Here is a 22464-nt window from a genome sequence, read left to right on the forward strand (position 1 = left end):
GGGAGAAGGGGACTTTCATCCCCTTCTCCCAGGCAAGGTAAGCAGCCCCACAATGGGGCTACTCACTTTACTGCTGACCTTGGTAAAGGCACTTGTGTAGGGTGTGGAGCCGGCATGCCTCCAGCCCGCCCCCTCACCGTGTCACACCTCCCTGTCGTACCTCCTCCCTGCCCCCGCCTACCATGCCACGGCTCGGCAGTCCGGGAGCTCGACAAGCTGGGGAAGCTGGGCGACTGCTCCACGCTAGCCCAGCACCAGTCGGCGCTGGGCTAGCACGGGCGGGAGCCCAGCAGTGAGCCTCGGAAACGTGCCTTATGGCATGTTTGCAACAGTTCTTGGCGGCTTGGAGCCATGCCGCCGAGCACAGGATTGGGCTCTGAGGCAGCTCCTGTGGTGAAATCTCATGAGCCAAGGAAGGGTCTCCCAAGATCATTGGGTGGTCAGGCTTCAGTATCTCCCACCTGTGAGCTTAGGAAATTACTTTATATGGAGTGAAACCACAGGGCTTCTGAGAATTTTCTTTTTCAAATTTTCTTTTAGGCCCCTTTGCAAAGGGGGAGGGGTGAAACAGAGTAGGAGCGGGTGGTGACAAGTGAGCAGAATGGGGGCAGGGAGGGGTGAAACAGGGTGGGGGGAGGGTAGAGACAGCCAGAAAAGTCTTTGGAGCAAAGGTCTACTAACCAATGTGGCATCAGTATTGTCCCCAGCATCCTGTGCTGACAACAAGTCTGAGTAGATAGTAAAATGTAAGATCTCAGGAAATTTCTGGGCTCCCTCCTTTGGCTCCTGGGACCGGGTACAAATTACCCCCTTTACCCCCCTCTCCAAGGCCCTGTGAGACCATTGAATGGATCAATATTGTCTATACTGACTGGCAGGGGCTCTCCGTGGCTCCAGACAGGGGACTTTCTCAGACCCACCTACAGACATCAGGGATTGGACCTAGAACCTTCTGCTTTTGAGAAAGACACTTACTTGTCTGCTTTTCTCCACCTGACCATGCTGCATCATTAAGGCTGAGCAGTCTGGAGGGACCACCTATCATGCCCTTGATCCATGGGCTGCAGACTATTATGGTAGTTCAACAATTCAGGTCCCATGCCCAAAATCCATGCAAATATTTTGCTCATTGTCCCGATTGAAACTTTCCAGTTGTTTCTGTTGAGCTTCAGAAAGAACCCAACCTTGCAGGCCCAGCTCCCTGAACATGCGCAGCTTTGGCAAGGCAGCCAACAGTGTGCTAAACCACGCCCCACAGTCACATGGTGATGACAGCCGAAGACTCACATCCAGTTCAGTCAGCTGCTCGAGGGCAATTAAGCCTTGGTAAAAAGTTGCCCATCCTTGGTCAGAGATGCGGTTGTTATAACTAAGGTCCAGCTTCTTTAATTTAGGCAGGCGACCTGCTTGCATAACCAAAGCTGAAGAGAAAAAACCAACTGTCAGGTCAGTAAGCTGCAGATTGAGTTTTGTATCTTGTTAAAAAGGGGGGGGGGTTTGTATTTGAATGGAGAGATATCACAAAGATAAGTGGGTATATGGCTGTGGTTTGTTTCTAATCCATAGTAAATACTGGCAAACACTATGCTAAATTTAAATTGGAGGTTTAGAGGGAGAGTACAGGTCATGCCTCTCTACGAACAGATTCGGGATCCACAGTTTTTAACTAGCCATGGGTCCCAAACCTGCGGATTTGGCCAGAACTGGACCCTCCAGACGCGACTGGAGGTCATTCTGAGGGCCAGCATAGCTTCCCTGGGAATGGGACCCCCGTAGATGCCAAGGCATGACTGTATCTGTCCTCAAACCATGTTATGGTCAAACAAGAGAGCAAGGAGGGGAGGTTGGGACTTACTATGGATCACTGCTTGTTCAGCATTATGTCTTTTGGGAATGCTTTCCAAATGGTCATGTCTGCTGAGGAAACATCTTGAGTATCTGCCATGAAACCCTTGTGAGCCACAGAGAATTCTGGGCATGCTTAATTAAACAACCTGGGCCTGTTCAGCTTCACCTTTGCCTCACCTCTATCCTGCTGCCACTCCCTCACATTTGGCATTTAGAGACTGCCTACTTCTAAAACCAGTTTGTTAAATGGAACTCTAGGAGGTTGCATATACCCATCATGGTTTGTAATGTGTGATGAACATTTCCTGCCTAAATCTGTACGATCCCCTTTTAAAGGCACTTAGGTCAGGTGCCAACACCACATCCTGTTGCAAGGAGTTCCACATTAATTACCACTAGGAGCAGGGCCTCTTGGGTGATTGCACCGCAACTCTGAGACTCCCTCCCTAACAACACAATCCTAGGTAGGACTACTCAGAAGTCCCATTGTTCAGTCTCAGTTCAAGTCTCAGAAGTTCAGTGGGGCTTGGTCCCAGGAACATGTGTATAGGATTGCAGTCCAAGAGATCTGGTTGCCCCCCTCTTTTTCTACTGTTAAGCAGAAGTTAAAAACATTTTTATTGTGGAGGGCTTTTAACACAGCTTTTTGATCTGATGTTATGTTGTCCATTGAACTATATCAAGAATCACTGTGTGATTAAATTCATTGTTTTTGTTACTATGCGTGTATCTGCTTTTATTCATGAGCTGCTTTGTCATAATTTTTACTGAAGAGTGGAATATAAATATTGTAAACAAACAACTCCTCCCTGCTTGCCATCCCTGCAAACTACCTGAGCTGTTCCTGAAAGAAAAGACAGCCACAGGTTCTGAAAATAAAAGATCCTCCTTAACCCTATTACAGTCCTTCCTATTGCATTCTTTGGGTGCCACTTGTTATTCTGTAAACAACGCGGAGGAATGTGAGGAGTCTTCAGCGACTTAAGAAGTCAATAGATATTGAGGGGGGAAAAATGTTTGGTACCCTTTTGATTGGAAAGAATCTGAACCAATGCACTTGATACAGCCAAGGAATATACTGTCTAAAAAATGTTGACTGCAAACATTACCATCTCTGTTAAAATAGATTTTTTTAAAATTTCTTTTTACTTTTCACACCCAATCAATACTTTCCCACTAAAGCAGTGGTTCCCAAAGCACTAGTCTGTGAGACCCTGAGAAGTGGTCCATGAGGTCTCGGGGTGGGGGGGAGGAAGAGATTCCATCACTTTCAGTGCCTTGCTGAATTAGCAGTCCCCCATGGACCACTGAAATGTCGGCTGTGGACAATCCTCTGCCCTCTCTGGTAGTCCATGGGAAGTGCTTGCTCAGGAGACGCTTTCCAACAGGCCATGAAGGAGGATGGAGAATGGACTGCCCATAATCACAGGTAGCACTTTCAGTGTCTCACTATGTGCTCTCCCACGAACTACCAAATTTAGGGCGCAATCCTAACCCCTTAAGTCAGTGCTTTCCAGCACTGGCAGAGCAGTGCCAATGGGACATGTGCTGCATCCTGCAGTCGGGAGGCACTTATAGAGGCCTCCTCAAAGTAAGGGAACGTTTGTTCCCTTACCTCAGAGCTGCACTGCCCTTATGTCAGTGCTGGCATAAGGGGTTAGGACTGCGCCCTCAGTTGTATTTTTAATTTGCAGGGGGTGGGGTTGCATATGGTCCACAATGATTCCAATGTTTGCCTCCGTGGTCTGTGGGTTCCAAACAGTTGGAAACCACTGCACTGAAGCAAATATATGTCTGTTGGGTGAAGCACTCCATCTGAAAATCTGCTCCTGGCTATATTTTCTGCCATTTGTGCCAAATCCCACTGTGCCAAAAGTACAGTGGGATAAAAACAAGGAGCAACAGAAAGGAAATACAGCTTTCTACTAACCCAGGCAAGCCAGATCCTCATCCTTCAAGCTGCAGCTGCTCAGTCTTAACTCTTGGATCTCAGCTCCACGGTTTAGCGCTTTCAAAATCAGCTTTAGGTTCCCGCCAACGCATTTATTCCAAGAAAGGTCTAATATCTCCAGTTCAGGAAGGTGAGAGGCAGCCTCGGCTGAAAAGATTAACAGCAGCATCTTGTGCTTACCGAAATAGCTATGCTCTGTCCACAGAGACATAACTTAGTGCATCCAACTGTGTATCTTCTATAGGTATAACACAAGCAGTTGCTAGCATTCACCCAGAAGTCCATAAAACATTAGAGCTACCAAGAAGCAAAACCAGGATGGAGCTATGCATATGGGGCAGGCTTGATTTTCAATAGCTGAGGTCACATAGGGTTGGGAGAAGACTCTCACCCCTGAGTCATGAGTGCAGTGGGGGAGGGGGATTTGAGTAGGGTTTGCTAATGTCTGGTTTCAGGTATCCGTGGTAGCAGCAGGAACGTTTCCCCCATGGATACTGGGGGACACCTGTATTGTACTCTAGGAAGATGAAGCATTGATCGGATTTGATTAAATCAAGATGAAATTAGAGCAGATGGGGTTGTAATATACTTTCACCATGATAAACCACATTCTTGGAAATCTGTTACTCCAATAGCTAAACACACCCATTTGACATTCATGCCAAATTTATATGTTGGGTATGCATATTAGGAAGACAGAAGTATGGATAACCAAAGTAAAAATGATTTCAAGAAATAGTCTTACCCAAAGATGCAAATGAATCCTGCTGCAACAAGCAACTACTGAGGTACAAAGATTTCAGATTTGGTAAAAATCGGAGCCTGCTAAGAAGATGTTCAGAAGTTACCCCAAAACTTTTATTTGATGATAAATTCAGCTCTTGTAGACTTGACAATAGAGGAATTATCTGGGCTAGAAAAATATCAAAAGGTTATACAGTACAGAAGCATTGTAAGAAACATGAACTCAGCAAGTCATAAGAACAGCCCCACTGGATCAGGCCCATCTAGTCCAGCTTGCTGTATCTCACAGTGGCCCACCAAATGCCTCAGGGAGCACACAAGACAACAAGAGACCTGAATCCTGGTGCCTCCCTTGCATTTTGCATTCTGAGGTAACCCACTTCTAAAATCAGGAGGTGGCACATACACATCATGGCTTGTAACCCGTGATGGACTTTTCCTCCAGAAATTTGTCCAATTTCCTTTTAAAGGCTTCTAAGCCAGGTGGCAAGGAGTTCCTACAGTAACTCAGTGCTTACAGTAACTACACACTGAATAAAGAAATATTTTCTTTTGTCTGTCCTAACTCTTCCAACACTCAATTTTAGCGTTGTGTGAGAGGGAAAAGAGCATCTCCCTATCCACTCTGTCCACCCCCTGCATAATTTTGTATGTCTCATCATGTCCCCCCTCAGGCGCATCTTTTCTAGACTGAGTAGCCCCAAACGCTGTAGCTTTTCCTCATAAGGGAAGTGCTCCAGCCCAGTAATCATTTTGGTCACTCTCTTAAAGTCCTAAATTTTTATGTACAGATGGGGCCTCGGTGTCCACAGGGGAACTGTTCTTAGACCCCCTGTAGACACCAAAAACCACAGATAATGAAATCCGCAGTTTTCGCCCCTTTTAGGCCCCGGAAGGCTTCCCTGGACCCCAGAATGCCTTATAAGGGCAAAAAAAAAATCAGTTTTCCCTCTGGGAACTGGAAGTTGCAGGTTTTGTTTTTTGTTTTTTTTTGCCAGAAAGGCCATTCTGAAGCCTGCAGAGGCAATGGGTGGACCTGTGTGGCCTTTGTGGGCTTCAGAAAGCTCTCTGGAGGCTACTAGAGCACAGCTCTGGTCTAGTCTAGCTCAATGCAGTCTAGCTCAACGCAAGTCTGGGGAACCCCACTGAGCCAGATCTGCAGATGCAGAATTCACTGACGGAGGGCCCCACCTGTAGTGTCCAAAGGTATTTCAGTATGACTTTTCCATCCATTCTACTCTGTTACTCCAGACAAAAATTCCTAAATTATTTGAAAACCATAATAATAATAATAATAATAATAATAATAATAATAATAATAATAATAATAATAATAATGGAAGCAAGATTAAATATTTTAGAACAGGGGTGTCCAAAGTTTTGGCAGGAGGGCCACATCATCTCTCTGACACTGTGTCGGGGGGTCGGGGAAAAAATAATTAATTTACATTTAAAATTTGAATAAATTTACATAAGTTTACATAAATGAATATATTAAAGATGAACTTATATGAATGAAGGACTTGCAGTAGCTCAAGGCCTATAAAAGACCTTGCACAAAGCAAGGCTGGCCTTTCCTTTGCTGCCGCTACTGCATCACAGATGTGAAACAGCAAGCAGTGGAGGAAGCCTCATCCCACAGCTCACGTGAGAGGCCAAACAGTTACCCTCATGCTAAGAGCAGTTGCGTCAGGCCAGTGCGGGCTCCAACAAATCTCAAGAGGGCCAGAGGCTCATTGGAGACCGGGGGCTCCCTGAGGGCCACATTGAGAGGCCTCAAGGGCCGCAAGTGGCCTCTGGGCCAGGGTTTGGGCACCCCTGTTTTAGAAGCTACAGATGTTACAGGATTAAAGGAGACTTGCATTATAGTTTTATACATGTATACTGTAATCAAACGTAAGTTCCACAGTGACTTCCCAGGAAAGTATGTATCAAATTGCAGCCTTAGGGCCCAATCCTATCCAATTTTCCAGCACTGGTGCAGTTGCAATGCAGCCCTGAGGTAAGGGAACAGATGCTCCCATACTTTGAGGAGGCCTATGTGACTGTCCCCCCACCACAGGATGCAGTGCATGTCCCATTGATATAGCCGCACCGGCCCTGCAAAATTGGATAGGCCTCACCACCACTCACCACTGTCCTCACCACCACTCACTCATGCACTCACATGGTGCAACCATGCTAAAAACAGGTACGATGTAGCCAGTGGAGGAAGGGGTAGATCAGGAGGTTTCGAATTTAAATCCCCTTACCCCACGGAAGCTTCCCAGTCTGCAATGGGTCTCCTCAGACATGTGCTGAGAGCAAGCAAGAAAAGGACTGAAGAACCAATTAAAGCAACTGGAGGGTGGCAAGCCAAGGAGGTGGCAGACAGGTATGGGGGGTTGGGGCATCCCTTAGTTTGCTCCTGCCTCCAGCTTGCTATTTAAAGCAAAAGCTTTGGTCAGTGTCATGGCTAGTCCAGCCCTGGGAAGGTCCTGGGTCAACCATGAGTCTTTCATGCTAATAACCTTGTGTTATGCCTTGTTAAAGAATCTTAAGTAGGAAGTCTAGAGAGAACCTCTGAGACCTTCAGAACTGCTTTCAGACAACAGTTGGCTGGATAGACCAATCTGCATACTGGCTATGCAAACTTATTTCGTTTCTGCTGCAAGTTATATCTTACTTAATACTGTCATGTCCTCTTCTGTAATACAGCACTGATGAAGATCCAGAACTTCAAGGTTACTTAGGCTGGCCAGATGAGCAGCTGAGTTCTTAAAACCTCCTCCAATCTCTTTATTGCAAGATACATTTAAAGTTTTCAGTTCCAATAAGTGCTGCAAAGCAGTGTCTAAAATTGAACAGGCAAAAATAAACAAGTTACCAATCATCAAGGCCACCTGCTTTTAGTTCCCTATGTTTGTCTTTGCCATTCCTATTTCCAGGAATTCCACTGCAGAGCAAGAACAAATCTGACCAAATTTCAGAATTCAAATCAGAATTTCAAATATTTTCAAGTTTATCTTCCAAATTTTTAGTTCCAAAGAGCTGATTTGTGAGTAAAGTCGACAGACGTGATACACACATGAGGATAAATATCCTCAGGCAATTTTTATGAATTGGCTTGCTTAACCATTTCAATTTATATCCTAATTTACACTTTTTAAATTCCCAGTTATGAATGCTGATAGATCTGACGGATTTTTGGATTAAGAAAAAAATGTTAAAAGTACTGAATTCAGAAAGTTCATTCTTACTATTGATGCCCTAACATTTAAAATTATTAGGCTTTTTTCAAATTTTAAAAATCAACCTTCAAAACAAGCAAAATGCAAAGTTAATTCTGATTTCTGAACATTTCAAAATGTGTCCAACATTTTGTTTCCAATTATGCACAATTGGAAATATTTTACAAATTTCTGTCCTCAGCTTCCAAATCAATATCTACACTTACCTAAACTCTGTAATCCATCTTGCTTTAATCCGCACATCTGCCAATTTAGCACTTTCAGGCTTGAGACATACTTTAATTCTTGAGTGATACTCTTCAGACTAGAGCCTATATTTTTGTTAATAGAGAGATCCAATACTTCAAGGCTGTGGAGTCTGCTTAGAAGTTGAGCTAGAAAGAAAGCAGAGAATGGGCTGGTCACAACATATCCAGAGGTTAAAATCCAGCTGTTGCCTAACAACACATTTATGAGTCTCTTTTGATAATGGTGTAGCTCCCATACATACTAATGGTTTGGGGGAAACATCCAGCAGTTAGAATGTGGAAAAACAGTCCAGTTTCAGCAAGAAGTGAAAGCTCTACCAGGCTAAAAGACAAAAACTTCACACGGGGTCTAAGGATCAGGTGGCCTGTGTACTGATGGTGGGAAAACAACTGGCAGGTGTAAGAAACTTGGGGCCAGTGGCATAGCTAGAGGGGGTGCAAAGCACTTTTTGCAGGGAGCCTCACCCCAGCATACAAGCAGCCCCTCCCCCTTGGAGCCAATCCAGACGTACGCCTCCATTTTGCTCCCCTGCACAGAATGGCTCTGAAGGGGAGGTGGGGTCTGCTTGCACACCGCAGTGAGGCTCCCTGCAAAACCTAGCGCTCTGCACTCCCTCTAGCTATGCCACTGCTTAGAGCCAAGTAGCATTTTAATTAACCTCCTGAACTTGCACCCTCATCTGAGTCCTTGGTTAATAATCACAAAGTGTAGTTACTGCTTGTCATATCCCTGGGGGTCTTCCTACTTTCCTTTTAGTCCCCAACATAGTAGTTGGTGCCTCCATTCAAAATAGCTATCAAAACAACAGCCTATTCATGTGTAGCACAGAAAAGTGGTTAGGAATGTAACTAGGTTCAGTTAGTTGGAATCCAGATTTATTTAAGAGATGTTCATTATTAGGAAATTCAAAACTTGGAATTAAAACATATAATTAAGGTAGTTCCATTACAACTAAACCAAACTCTCTTTGTCCTCTGATGTGTAAAGGAACAAGATCCAGGGAAGCTTCGGTCACCTGGTTTCTGAAAGTTCTTGTTAATGCTATTTCAAAAGCCCTCTAATGCAGCGATTTTCAAATAGTGTGTCACGAAAGGTCCACAGGTGTGCCATAGGAGTTTGGATCACAGCAGTTGAAAGCAGCTGAAAAACTCTTCTAGTTTCTGTGGCTTTAGGGCAACCATCTGTAGTAACCAATTGCCTGTCCCTCTTCTGCCACCGGAGAACAGGTGACTTAAAAACAGAGCCACAGAACCCCCCAGAGTCTCCCAAAAGCCAGAAGTGACATCACAAGAGGCTAAGACCATAGAGGTCAGTGTGCTTGGAGAAGAAAAATGTTGAAAATTGCAGCTCTAGAGTGGTCTCTAAACTGGAGACCACTGCGCAATGGGAAAGGTGTCCCCGGCACAACCGGCGCTTACCGTTCTGCCGGGGAGCCATCCTTCCTGCTGCCCATCTCCCCCAAACTGAACTCCAGCCTGCCACACCTGCCCAGAAATCCATAGTGCAGCGAAGCAATGAAACCCAGAAGTGGTGGGCCAGAACTCAGCTTGGGGAAGATCGACGGCAGGGAAGGACAGCTCCCCCATGGAACAGTAAGCGTCATTCACACTGGGGAGGGGAAAGGCAAGGGGCTGGATCTAGCCCATTGGACAGGGTCTGGAGAGCCCTGCTCTAGAGTATCCAAATGGCTTAGGAGAACACATGGAGGACTCCTATGATTGTGTCATGTTAATGCCTTACTTGCTCCTCCTTGTTCAGCATTTGTTTGCTGCAACAAATACTGAATGCAAAATAGTTTCTCTCTGTGATTGCTGCTGCAAACAAGCCCTGGCAGATCAACCCTGAAAGCTTGGAGGATGGGTGGATGCATGGTGCTAATGCACTGCAGTCCTACATGGTCAACACATATTTAGAACATCTGAAGAGGGCTAAAGTATCCAAGATGACAATGTCCACATTGCCGCTGGGCCCCCTAGTTCAACATGTATGCCTTATGCAGGCAACTTAAAACATTCAGAAGATGCTGCATCCATGTGCCTTGGGTTCTTACCTAGAGACTCACCATCTTCATGCACTAGATTGCAATCCGTCAACTTTAGTGTTTTGAGTTTATAACCTTTAGGAATTTTGGGGGTTAGAAGAGAGAGGTTCCCACCAATGTTGTTGTTCCATGATAAATCCAGTATTTCCAGGCAAGGAATTACTTCAAATGCTTCTCCTGCAACGAAGAATTGGGAATAAGTGCTACAGTTACTTCAGAGCTGTGTTACTCTGGAGCAGGGGTGCCCAAACCCCAGCCCTGGGGCCACTTGCGGCCCTCGAGGACTCCCAATGTGGCCCTCAGGGAGCCCCCAGTCTCCACTGAGCCTCTGGCCCTCCAGAGACTTGTTGGAGCCCGCACTGGCCCGACGCAACTGCTTTCAGCGTGAGGGCGACTGTTTGACCTCAGGGAGGTTCTATTTTCTGACCACATTCAGAGTCACCTTGGTTATATTTATTTACTTATTAAGTGTATACACCACCCCTTCTTTCAAGGAACTCAAGGTTGTATACATCCCCCCATGCATTTTATTCTTACAACTTTGTGTGGTATGTTAGACTAAAAAAAAATGGTGACTGGACCAGGTATCAGGTCACCCTGTCTGCTTTATGGCTGAGTAGGGATTTGAACCCAAGTCTTCCCAGGCCTAAAAGTATGAGAGCATTCTTAAAAGATATAAAGAGAAAACCAATCTGCATTAAGTGATCTGAAGCACCTTTAGGCTGAAACGCTCTAGCTATTCATTTCCAAAATAATCTCACTGAGGTCACTGGGCAAATACATTTCTTGGCAAACCATCTTTTTACATCATACTTTTTTTCCTAACAATTTTAACAGACACTTTCCACAGGGAATATTCTTTCAGAAGCATCAAAGCTCAGTAGTGTATTTGCAACCAAGACACTCTCTGAACATTGCAATGCAATTAGCCTGGGTACAGAAGCTACTATTCCATGTTCCCTAAAACAAATATAGTTTAATAACTAACAAGAGCAGTTCCTTCCCATGTCATAGACATTCTGGCCAGAGACAATTTTATGAGTAAATGACTCTCTTCAGGTCCTGTTCTAGAACTATTGAGGCAGCACCTGTGTCTTTAACCATATACTACACGCTCACACGAAGGCTTTTGACCTGGTCAGCAGGGATGGCCTCTTCAAGATTCTCCCCAAGATCGGATGTCCACCCAGGCTCCTCAGCATCATCAGATCCTTCCACAAGGACATGAAGGGCACTGTTGTCTTTGATGGCTCCACATCAGACCCCTTTGACATCCGAAGCGGCGTGAAGCAGGGCTATGTTCTTGCACCAACCTTGTTTGGGATCTTCTTCGCTGTCCTGCTGAAGCAGGCCTTTGGAACTACAACAGAAGGCATCTATCTCCGGACCAGATCAGATGGAAAGCTCTTCAACCTCTCCAGACTGAGAGCAAAGTCCAAAGTCCAGCTGAAATGTCTGCGTGACTTCCTCTTTGCCGACAATGCAGCTGTCACTACCCACTCTGCCAAAGATCTCCAGCAGCTCATGGATCGTTTTAGCAAGGCCTGCCAAGATTTTGGACTGACAATCAGCCTGAAGAAAACACAGGTCATGGTTCAGGATGTGGACTCACCTCCCTGCATTACAATCTCTGCACATGAACTGGAGGTTGTCCATGACTTTGTGTACCTTGGCTCAACGATCTCCGACACTCTTTCTCTCGATACCAAGCTAAACAAACGCATCGGTAAAGCAGCTACCACGTTTTCCAGACTCACAAAGAGAGTCTGGTCCAACAAGAAGCTGACGGAACATACCAAGATCCAGGTCTACAGAGCTTGCATCCTGAGTACACTTCTGTACTGCAGCGAGTCATGGACTCTTCACTCACAACAGGAGAGGAAACTGAATGCTTTCCACATGCGCTGCCTCCGACGTATTCTCGGCATCACCTGGCAGGACAAAGTTCCAAACAACACAGTCCTGGAACGTGCTGGAATCCCTAGCATGTATGCACTACTGAAACAGAGACGCCTGCGTTGGCTCGGTCATGTCATGAGAATGGATGATGGCCGGATCCCAAAGGATCTCCTCTATGGAGAACTTGTGCAAGGAAAGCGCCCTACAGGTAGACCACAGCTGCGATACAAGGACATCTGCAAGAGGGATCTGAAGGCCTTAGGAGTGGACCTCAACAAGTGGGAAACCCTGGCCTCTGAGCGGCCCGCTTGGAGGCAGGCTGTGCAACATGGCCTTTCCCAGTTTGAAGAGACACTTGGCCAACAGTCTCAGGCTAAGAGGCAAAGAAGGAAGGCCCATAGCCAGGGAGACAGACCAGGGACAGACTGCACTTGCTCCCAGTGTGGAAGGGATTGTCACTCCCAAATCGGCCTTTTCAGCCACACTAGACGCTGTTCCAGAACCACCTTTCAGAGCGCGATACCATAGTCTTTCGAGACTGAAGGTTGCCAACAACACGCTCACACCAATCTTGGCAGACAAATGCAAGAACGTTAAATTGTAGGATAGCTGGACCTTTCCTCTGTCAGCTCGGGGAAAAAATTCTGGAGTATTGAAGTACAGTTAAACTGAAGTTCAGATTGGATCCCAGGGTCTGATGTGCAGCAATAATATGATAGGATAGAAGATGAGTTCCCATAATTCCCACCTTTCCTACAAGCATCAGCTGTTACCCTGCACATGCCTGATCTCATCTGATCTCGGAAGCTAAGCAGGGTCAGGCCTGGTTAGTACTTGGATGGGAGACCGCCTGGGAATACCGGGTGCTGTAAGCTTATACCATGGTCTTTCGAGACTGAAGGTTGCCAACCAACCAACCACACTTATTCAGCAGGTATCCAAGATTACTGTGCAGGAAGCCCACCTGGCAACCCTTGCCAACAAAATAGGGCAGGGCCAGCCCACCCACAAGGCCAATTGAGGCAGTTGCCTCAAGCAGCAGATTGGTGTGGGTGCCCACTTCTGTCTGCCATCTTGACTCCTCTGATCCTCCTCCCATAAACTGGTTTGCAAAAGGAAGAGGGGGACAGAGCAGAAGGGCAGAGGAGGGGAGACTGGTGGGCTAGCATTGGTCGCTCAGAGAGGTGCACCCGGGGGCATTGCCCCCGCCCCCCTCAGGTATGCTGATGCCTTTAAATTCAGATTTAAAGCAAGATATGGCATAATTCATTGGCATCTCTAGTGAGATGACTCATTGCAAGAACCTGTTGGAACAGACTATGCAACCGCTACATGGTACCTAAGAAAGGGACATCCTTGGCTGAAAGTCTGCAGTTGTTCAACCGAAGAACTTTTAGCTCTTGCATATGTTTGAACTGAAGAGCAAGAGGTTCTAGAGCCCCTCCAATGAAGTCATTCCAGGCAAGATTGATCTCCTCCAGGTGTGGCAGCAAAGGTATCATGGCAACTAGAAGAAGAGTAATTGTATAAGCTTAAAGTGACAAGGTTCTCAGAGTAGCATACAATTTAACACAACATATAGTAAAAAATAGAACGCAGTGCAATAAAATCAGCAGCAGCAAAAATCCCTCAAAAATCTAGTGTGTTTATCCCACTGGGGAAGGAAAGGGTTAAGCAGTCACGAGACACAGAAGATTACAAGCAAAAGAAATAGGAGTGGAAGAAGGAAAAAAAACAGGTCTGACTGTAAGGCCTGGGTGTTAGAGGTGTCTCTAAAGTCTCTGTGAGTGAGAAAATATCATTAAAGACCTATTGTTCTTGCTAGGGAAAAAGTATGTTGAGTGGTCTTTCAGTAGAGCAAAATGTATACTGTACTTACTTAGTTCCATTACATCGGTTGCATTTAATGCACAATTATTTAAATCCAGAACTTTGTCATTGGGGTGTTTGCCCCATTTTCCCAGGAACTGCTTAACCCTCCGACGACACAATGCTGAATCTGCTTGGAAAATAAAACAAGTTATCTGCCAATCCAAAACAATGGGAATGTAGTAAATGGGCTGGTATTCAAAGTGTACTCAATTTTTTGATGAAACACGACCAAACAAACCAGGTCCCTGGCCATGCAGGAGACTCCCTGCCTAAAAGGTGGACATAGCAAGATCACTGCCCTTCAGAGTGCAGAGTCTGGCTACAACAATGTTGTATATCATTGACAGGTAAGAGCCCAGTCCTTTCCCTCCTTAATATATTAGTGCAATGAAATGCTTGATCTGTTATATAGCATGGATGAAGATCCCTGGACTGACAGGTAACATTACCCAGGCTGAGAGCCCAGCAAAAAAACTGATTAGGCAACCCTAACTAGAAAGCCTGAAATTATGAAATCAATGAATTGGAACATTTTGCAACTTTTGCGTAGAGGCTCTCCTTATAGTGCTTTTCTCTTTGGAAAAATAGAGAACACTGGTTTCTACCAAGGTTCGCTACCTTGCATTGTACAATCTGGCTGACTTGCCTGAACTGTCTCCATAGATTTGCAATAAGCTACCTGCTGGTGCACCATTGTCTGGAGATTAGAAGGCCTTTTGTATGGATATCGGCCATTTGGGCAGTACTTTCCAGTGTGCTTTGCAGTTCTTATCTGCCATGTGCGATAGGGTGCAGCTCACTCCTGCTTACTAAGAAATAAGTGCTACGGTGTTCAGTGAGGCTTGCTCCCAAACAAGAGTGCACAGAACTGCAACTTTAGGCTAAGTGATAGTGGTGTAACAAGGCAAACCAGTAAGCACCATAGCTGCATTGGAGTTTGAATCTGGGTCTTCTACACACAAGCCCAACACTCTGTCTGCTTCACCCTGCCAGCCTTCAAGAACAATTAAGTTTGTTCACTCCTATTCATGCATACAATAGAAATGTTTTCAGTCTTCCAGGGACCTTGTTCTCAGAACGAAGACAGATATAATGTTACTGGTTTGGAAGCATCTTCATTTCATTCAGCATTTTTCTTAGTTGAAAAGCAGTATATAAATACTGTTGTTGTTGTTGTTGTTATTTTTCTCCCTCTGGGCAACTTCTGAAATACCTGTTGTGCAAGTTTGCAGCAGAAGTTGGCAACGAAGGACACCACCGGCAAGCATCCGTAACATCACCAACGTTCATTCATGTTTGCATGTGTTGTTTGTTTTAAATATGATGGATTGTAAAAACATATATGTGTTGTTGTTCAGGCGTTAAGTCATGCCCGACTCTTATTGACCCCATGAACCACAGCACGCCAGGCCTCCCTGTTTACTACTAACTACCAGAGTTTGTCCAAATTCATGTTCATTGCCTTGGTGATAAACATATGTATGCGGCTTTAAAAGGAAGACAAACTGCCTCTAGCATGGAAAGAAGGGTTCCTTGGGGAACACAAGCTTTCTCTGCAGACATAAGAACATTAGAAAAGCTCCGCTGGATCAGGCCACAGGCCCATCCAGTCCAGCTTCCTATATCTCACAGTGGCCCACCAGATGCCCCAGGGAGCACTCAAGACAAGAGACCTGCATCCTGGTGCCCTCCCACTCATGTTTCAAATGCACATGCCCATCACTCTTACCTGCTGCAGGGGGAACTTGCTCAACCATACGTGGTTCTGTTCTAGAATTACTTATCTGGGGTTTTCCATTTTCCTTTCTGCTTTCATCTTTGGATTCCTCATGGTCTGAGCCTTTGGAAAAGATTGTGCTCCTTGATGAATGCAGACATTTCTTCTCCTCTGCAAAGGATTTCTTCTTCTTCCGTGTCTGACTTGCAAACAGGTTGAACAGAGATCTCTGAAAGATGCTGCTGTCTTCAGAGCTTCTTATGGTTCTTTGCTCTGGGCCTTTTATGGATGGAGACAGAAATTGTGTTTCAAATAACATGGGCCCTTGAACCTGCCTTGCCCATCAGTATAGAGCAGGTAATGTGTAAACTGAGAAAATGTTCATATACTCTCAATTTAATCATAGGATTAAATATTGAATTATTGCAATTTCTGCCATAAGATATTTTTCTCATTTACCAAAAAGGTAAAAGTAAAGGGTATTTCAAAAAGATGCAGCAGTCTGTGTGTTTTCTTTAAAAAAGGATTAACACCAGAGGCACTCAAAATTGGATTGAACTGCAGCAGGGTTGGGGGATTTAAGGCTTTGCCCCCACTGCAGTTCCAATCCTAATAACCCATACATGTCTACCCCAGTGCTATTTTAATATTGAAAAAGGCTTCCAGTGGCTTTCAATTCGTTCTTACTTAATGCTATTGATTTCACTTGATCTTAAGTGTTGCTCCCTCAGTCCGTTCAAGAATACTAAACGTCTAACTGCAAAAGGTTGTTTCCAAAGAAAGTTAGTTATGGCCAAGTCCCACTGAAGACCCTGAGACTGTCATTGTGACTAAATTAAATTTAATCCCATTAAATTTCACAACTATAACATCCTTTGAAACAATTCAGTGTAAATAAATACAACAAACAGGACCAGAGGATTTTAACGAACAACCTACCTTTGCCGTTCATTTTTACAACTGTGAGGCTTTTGTATCTTTCAAAGTCGTTTCATGTCTTTTGAAGCAAATAGGCTTTGAATCTGGACAGTCTCCAGATACGCTCTTCAGTCAATTCTAAGCATTTTGGTCCATGTTATTTCTTCTCCTTGGAGAGTTTCTCTTGTCACAAACATTTAGCCAGCTTCCCATGAAAAATACTTGGCTTGGTGCGACAGTGTGGGGTTTGTGACCTTCTGAAGAGCTGCATGGAATTCAAAAATGTTATATGAACACCCAGAGAAACATTGGTCCAGTGAACAATCCTTCTGTTTGTCCGGATCTCACCGAAGACTTAGCAAATCATGTCATTCCTCCACCTTCTTGAACAATTCATTTGCACAGTCTCCTCAGTGTTGTCTTTAGGAGCAGAATTCCAAAGCAAAGGAGGAAGTAATTGTATAGACTTTGATACCGGAGCCGCTTTGCATGTGACACATTGCTTGTGCTGTTTTTTCTTTGGAGAGTTCAGGTGATTTATAGTTCAAGTTACAAGACTAAGTGAAGAAAAAGTTCATTATGTTCTCAGCCCTTTCACTCATCCTGTTTACACATTTCAGAGTAAACTGCCAAGAGATAAAATGACAAGCATAGGTCTGTGGGAATAGTTTTACTGGGTGATATTACTGTGTGTTGGTTCTCATCTGAAAAATATTTTGTACCTGGGCGTGATTGTCAACATTATAAGCCGCTGCAGGGTTTGTCCAGTAGGAGCGCATTAGTCAACACTGGTTAGGTATGACTCATAATGAAATCAAATCTGACAGAGAGGGGTGCAAATACAAACGTTTGACCAACCGAGTTCCTATACTGTAAAAATTACTCTTCAAAATAAATATGTGCACTTCAGACAAATAGCTGTACAAATTTGCCCCTGCGAACTGGACAAAAAGACACCTTTCAAAGTGGTGTCCTCATATACTTAGCAACACTCCCTCTTCATCCCAGCACAGCATATTTCCCAGTGGCTGTGGTTGGAGTCTCTTTTGCATCTGTTTTAGATTGTGAGCTCTGTGGGGACAGGGAACAATTTACTGATTTATTTTATGATACACTACTTTAGTAAACTAAAGTAAAGTTTATGATAAATTTTACTTTAGTAGTAAACTACTTTATGAGCTACATTTTGTTGAAAAGCAGTATATAAATATTCTCAATAATAGTTGTTGGCATCCTTCAGTCTCGAAAGACTATGGTGTCACGCTCTGAATGGTGGTTCTGGAACAGAGTGTCCTCTCCAGAGCGCGAAGCCTGGGTAAAGTAGGTATGGAGGATAGGCTGTTACCCATGCAGCAAATCCCCCCTCTCCACATCGCTGAAATGGTCCAATGGAAAGGCAGGGGCCAATACGGTTGGTTCCAGCGGCGTCGCAGGAGTTGCCAGAACGTGACTGTGTTCAGCCATGAACTGCCTCAGGGACTCCGGCTCCGGATTTTGCCTCGAGGTTGACTCCTGAAGCCTTTTCCATAACTGGATGTAGCCACAAGGCAGTGGAGGTTTGGGATCAGAGTTTTCCTTCTCTCAGATGAGCTGCCTTCCCAGGCTAACGAGTCCCATCTACCCAGTGGCTGTTTAGTCGCCTCTTACGACAAGTACAGCCAAACTGAGGGCCTATTCTTATCCCCAGCCCCCAGGGGTAATGTGACACCATAAGACAACATAAGTGCAAAAGAAGCATGCTGCTGGATTATGCCAGCATCCTGTATACTGTAATCCAGCATCCTGTATAGAAACATAAGAAGAGTCCTGCTGGAGGCAGCTCATGACAGGCAAATTTAAGCTGACCCTCAAAGACATGCGAATGTTCAGATAACAAGAACAAAAACTTCCAGTTTCAGTTGTCAACCCTTTTGTCAATAATAGTAATATCTAAAGATGCTAGGCTCCACAGACTCACTCATGGGAATTATCAAAATGGTAAATAAGTTTCACAATAGGTTCAAGCTAAAATTTGGTGAACATATAGACTACAGGCTGAGACTAATTATTCGCATGGGTTCTGTTCCAAGCACTCACGTGGATGGCAAAAAACGCAATATAGCGCGCGTGCACACACACACACACAGAGATCACTTTTTAATTGCAATTATATTTGCAATCTTTGAATTCACAACTGTTGGTAAAGCAGAATATTATCAGCAGAATGAGGCTGAGAAGTTAGTGGCTTAGGGGCTAGGCCATTCAGTGAGCCCATGAGAAAAGTGAGACTTGAATCCAGACCCTGTGTCAGCTACTGAAACATGCAGACTCTTAAAGCTCCGGTACTGCAAGAATTGCACCACTGTAATTGATCGTGACTGAACAGTAAGAATTATTGAACAGAGATGCAGACAAAATTTGACTATAACCTCATTTGAGCACTCACGACTGGACTGGACTGCCATGATAGCAAGTGGCATAAAGCCAAGTTACACACAAAAACCACAGCAAAATTACTGGAGAGATTTCACAGCAAAGCAACCAAGATGTGATAAATTGATGTAAGAGAGAGTGCATAGCACACTGACTGAAAGACAGTTCACTGTGTGCAAATACATCATTCTGCATATATACAAAGGGTGGGATCAGAAAGGACAACAAAGGCTTATCTCGGTGATGTACACAGTTATGGTATGGCAACCAACTTGATAAACATAGCAGGTTAAGTTGGTGGTATTTGGCCTGCAAAACCCCAAGGCAAACTCAGCCTTCTGCCCACTACAAGAATCTATGAGAGGATTGCATATCCTCCTGCAAGTCCTAGTTAATACATGAGTACAGTACTTATTTTCTTACTATGGATGCAATCCTAACCACACTTTCCTGAGAGTAAGCCCCATTGAACAAAATAGGACTTACTTCTGAGTAGATCCGGTTAGGCTTGTGGCCTATGTCTCTAGGTTCCTGGGGTGTAGCAGTAAATGTGTACCTAATGACGAAGCATGGTGGTCTGTTGTATCATTTTAGCTTGGCAGTACTTGCTTCCATTTACACTACAGCAGCTAAAGTCATAACTCAGTATTGGTCTATGACTGGTTTATTGGTGCATGAATTTGGTGCAAGCAAAATATAGTCAGAAAGGAAATGTTATTCTTTTCCAGGACATCTCTCCCAGGAAATTTGCCCTCCAATATTCAGACATTGAGCTTGCAAATTTTGATTCTGTGCTTTCTAGGGTGATCTGAAGAAAATCTAGCTTCCACTTGCATGATGGAGAAATAGATAGAGGTTCTCTACAGCTGAAATGATTAACACCCCAACCCTAGCCACGCTTTCCTGGGAGTAAGCCCCATTGACTCTAATGGGACTTACTTCTGAGTAGACATGCATAGGATTGGGCTGTGGATACCTAATGATTGTTTTATGGGAAGGTGAATTCTCAGCATTGTTTAAGACTCCTTTGTGTACAAAGCTACAAGCGTGTTCCCACTTCTTTGTTACCATTGCTTGGCAATAGAGCTGTAGGAGTAGGTGGGCAGAAGAGGGACTGACGCTTTATGGGGACAACTGCATTAGCTGCATCCCACGCAGCATCCTCCATTGAAAGATTAGTGTAGATTTCTGTACTTTGCCTCATCATGACTCCTTAATCCAGCATATATTCTAAGGGAATAATGCCATTAGAGGATTAATGCCACAAGTTGATTTGAAAAAAAGGATTTGCAAACACTGAAATCCTATATTGCATGCTCTTAATCATGAAGTATTATTTTGGAGATTTCCTCTTCAGTTTAGCAGTGATTCTAATGCAGCCCAGGTGGTGCTACCCAGTTATTCAATCCTGGTATCTCTTTTGCAATAATGTGTTGCCAACTATGATTGTTGACAATCGCAAGGCACAGTCCTATGAATTCTCTGATGTACTCATGGGAGTTCCTGACCTGCATAAATGTGCTTTCTCATAGAATCATAGAGTTCAAAGAGACCTACAAGAGCATAGAGCACAATCTCCTACCAATGCAGGCTGTCCACAGCTACAACATCCTCAATCAGTGGCTCTCCAACCCACTGGCATCGCTAAGGGGGTGCGGGAGGGGTGCAGCCACACCAGGTGACGTGCGGGGGGGTGACACACCCTGGGGGGAGGATGCACTAACTTCACGGCTTTAGGAGCTACCCTGTCATGCCATACACCATTGGATGCAGAATGTCCAGCAGAGTGCAATGCAGAAAAGCAGAATTGAAATAGCTCATTTTGTTCAAAAGTTAAGGCCAACAAACCAGAAAGAAAAAATGCACGGAGCCCTATGGAAAGTGAAAGTGAGCCGTATCGCACGTTTACTCACGAGGCATACTTGCCATCGTCTGTCGGAAAGGGCAGGCTGAGAATAATCCAACGACACCAGAATGGTCCCGATCCAATAAATGCAGCCCCCCAAAACATGAGAAGGAGGTCGCTGCCTCCCTCCCAGCTGTGTCTATTGAACCCAAAATGAAGCCACGTGGCCATGTTTACTCACAAGTAGGCGAACTTGCCTTAGCCCAGGCAAGGAGTGAGAGGACTCAGGGCAGGCTGAGAGGACTTCAAGGATGGTCCTGATCCAATGAATGCAGCCCCCAAAAACACAAAAGGGAGAAGGAAGTCCCTCCCTCCCAGCCCTATGGAAAGCAAAGCAGCCTCATGGTTGCGTTTACTTGTGAGTAGGCAGATGAGCCATGGCTGGTAGTCAGGCCAGGCAAAGGGGAATGTGAGGACACCAGAATGGTCCTGATCCAATGGAGCTGGAGTGCAACAAATGCTCCAGAAGGCAGCCTCTCCACCCCCCCCCCCCCTACTAAAAAGGACAAAATAAGAGGCTTGAATGGTAAGGGGAAAGTTTTCTATTTTGCACTTGCAAAGCCAGGAAGGTCTTTATCTTGATATGCTTGAAATAGAAGAACTTTAAACTGGGTACTGGGAGGGTTGGAAATCTCACTGATTCTTTTGGGGGGGTTGTTATTGCAGGCAGGCTACAGAGTAAGCCCCATTGACCACTATGGGACTAACTTCAGAGTAGACATGCATAGGATTGGGCTCACAGGCTGCAATCCTACTCACACTTTCCTGAGAGTAAGCCTCATTGACCACTTGTCATTCTAAAAAGTGGGTCCCAGTGCTAAAAGTTTGAGTACTGCTGCAATAAGATGTTAGTAAGTTGACACAGGGGTGTTCGTGTGTGAGACTCTACAAGTTTTCAAAATCACTAAAATCAGAGTTTGGAGGAATAATACCATCATGTAATACCATCATGTATCAATCAATGCGTAATTTCATGCAGAATGTAATGAAACAAACCACATTGAAATATCTGTGTTCTAACAAAAGGTACAGCCAAAAAACCAGTGGGGGTGGGGTGATGGTACATCACCATGCCCACAACCTGGGGTGTTGCCCCGCCCACTGCATGGCCTCCTGCACCGGGTGACGCGAATTCTAGTGACGCCACAGCTCCAACCTCTGCTGAAAGACCTCCAAAGATGGAAAGTATATCACCTTCCAAGGCAACTGTTTCATTGTGGAACAGATTGTACCATCAGGAAGTTCTTCCTTACCTTTAATCAGAGTCTCCAGTGCTGTAATTTTAACCCATTTGTCCTGGTTCTACACTATGGAGAAACTGAAAACAAATCCATCTTCCACATTACAGCCCCATGTATAGATAGTTATCGTGTCACACATGAAATGTGACACATTTCTCCCTCTGTTTTTTTTCTTGTATACAGAATGTGTGAAAAAGATCTAGGCAAGACAGGAGCAGTCTGTACCATGTGGTGGCAAATGTGATTTGTGTCAACAGAAGTATAGTGCCAAGATCTAGAGAAGTTATGGGTGGATGGGGGAAAAGAGACAGGTGGTCCCATCCCACCTTATTTCTTTCACTTGCCTTGTGCTTGGCACACTGCACTCTGAGCTAGATAAATAAACTAAAGGGAAGGGAGGAAAAATCCAGATTACTGCTCGTTGCCCATTTTGTGC

At 44.8% G+C, this 22464-nt stretch overlaps 1 protein-coding gene and 1 pseudogene across 1 annotated transcript; one reads left to right on the forward strand and one right to left on the reverse strand.

The window, feature by feature from the left end:
* Window positions 1-1089: 1089 nt before the first annotated feature.
* On the reverse strand, window positions 1090-16503 carry LRRC31 (leucine rich repeat containing 31). Its single transcript, XM_066621550.1, has 10 exons — window positions 16491-16503; window positions 15564-15830; window positions 13842-13961; window positions 13302-13469; window positions 10073-10240; window positions 7980-8147; window positions 7209-7376; window positions 4545-4712; window positions 3779-3946; window positions 1090-1421 (listed from the first exon to the last, which is right to left on the reverse strand). The coding sequence occupies exons 1-10, from the start codon at window positions 16501-16503 to the stop codon at window positions 1090-1092; spliced, it is 1740 nt and encodes a 579-aa protein (XP_066477647.1).
* On the forward strand, window positions 12722-12837 carry LOC136646972 (5S ribosomal RNA; annotated as a pseudogene).
* Window positions 16504-22464: the final 5961 nt, after the last annotated feature.

Source organism: Tiliqua scincoides, chromosome 3, assembly GCF_035046505.1.
Source record: "Tiliqua scincoides isolate rTilSci1 chromosome 3, rTilSci1.hap2, whole genome shotgun sequence".
Lineage (NCBI taxonomy): Eukaryota > Metazoa > Chordata > Lepidosauria > Squamata > Scincidae > Tiliqua > Tiliqua scincoides.

What these genes read in the sequence shown, in the direction of transcription:
- LRRC31 (XM_066621550.1), bottom strand. An exon ending in TGAAGATGGTGAGTCTCTAG is followed by an intron (nt 8,148 to 10,072) that starts GTAAGAACCCAA and finishes CTTTCTTTCTAG; the next exon opens with CTCAACTTCTAAGCAGACTC. An exon ending in TGAGGATCTGGCTTGCCTGG is followed by an intron (nt 1,422 to 3,778) that starts GTTAGTAGAAAG and finishes TTTTCTCTTCAG; the next exon opens with CTTTGGTTATGCAAGCAGGT.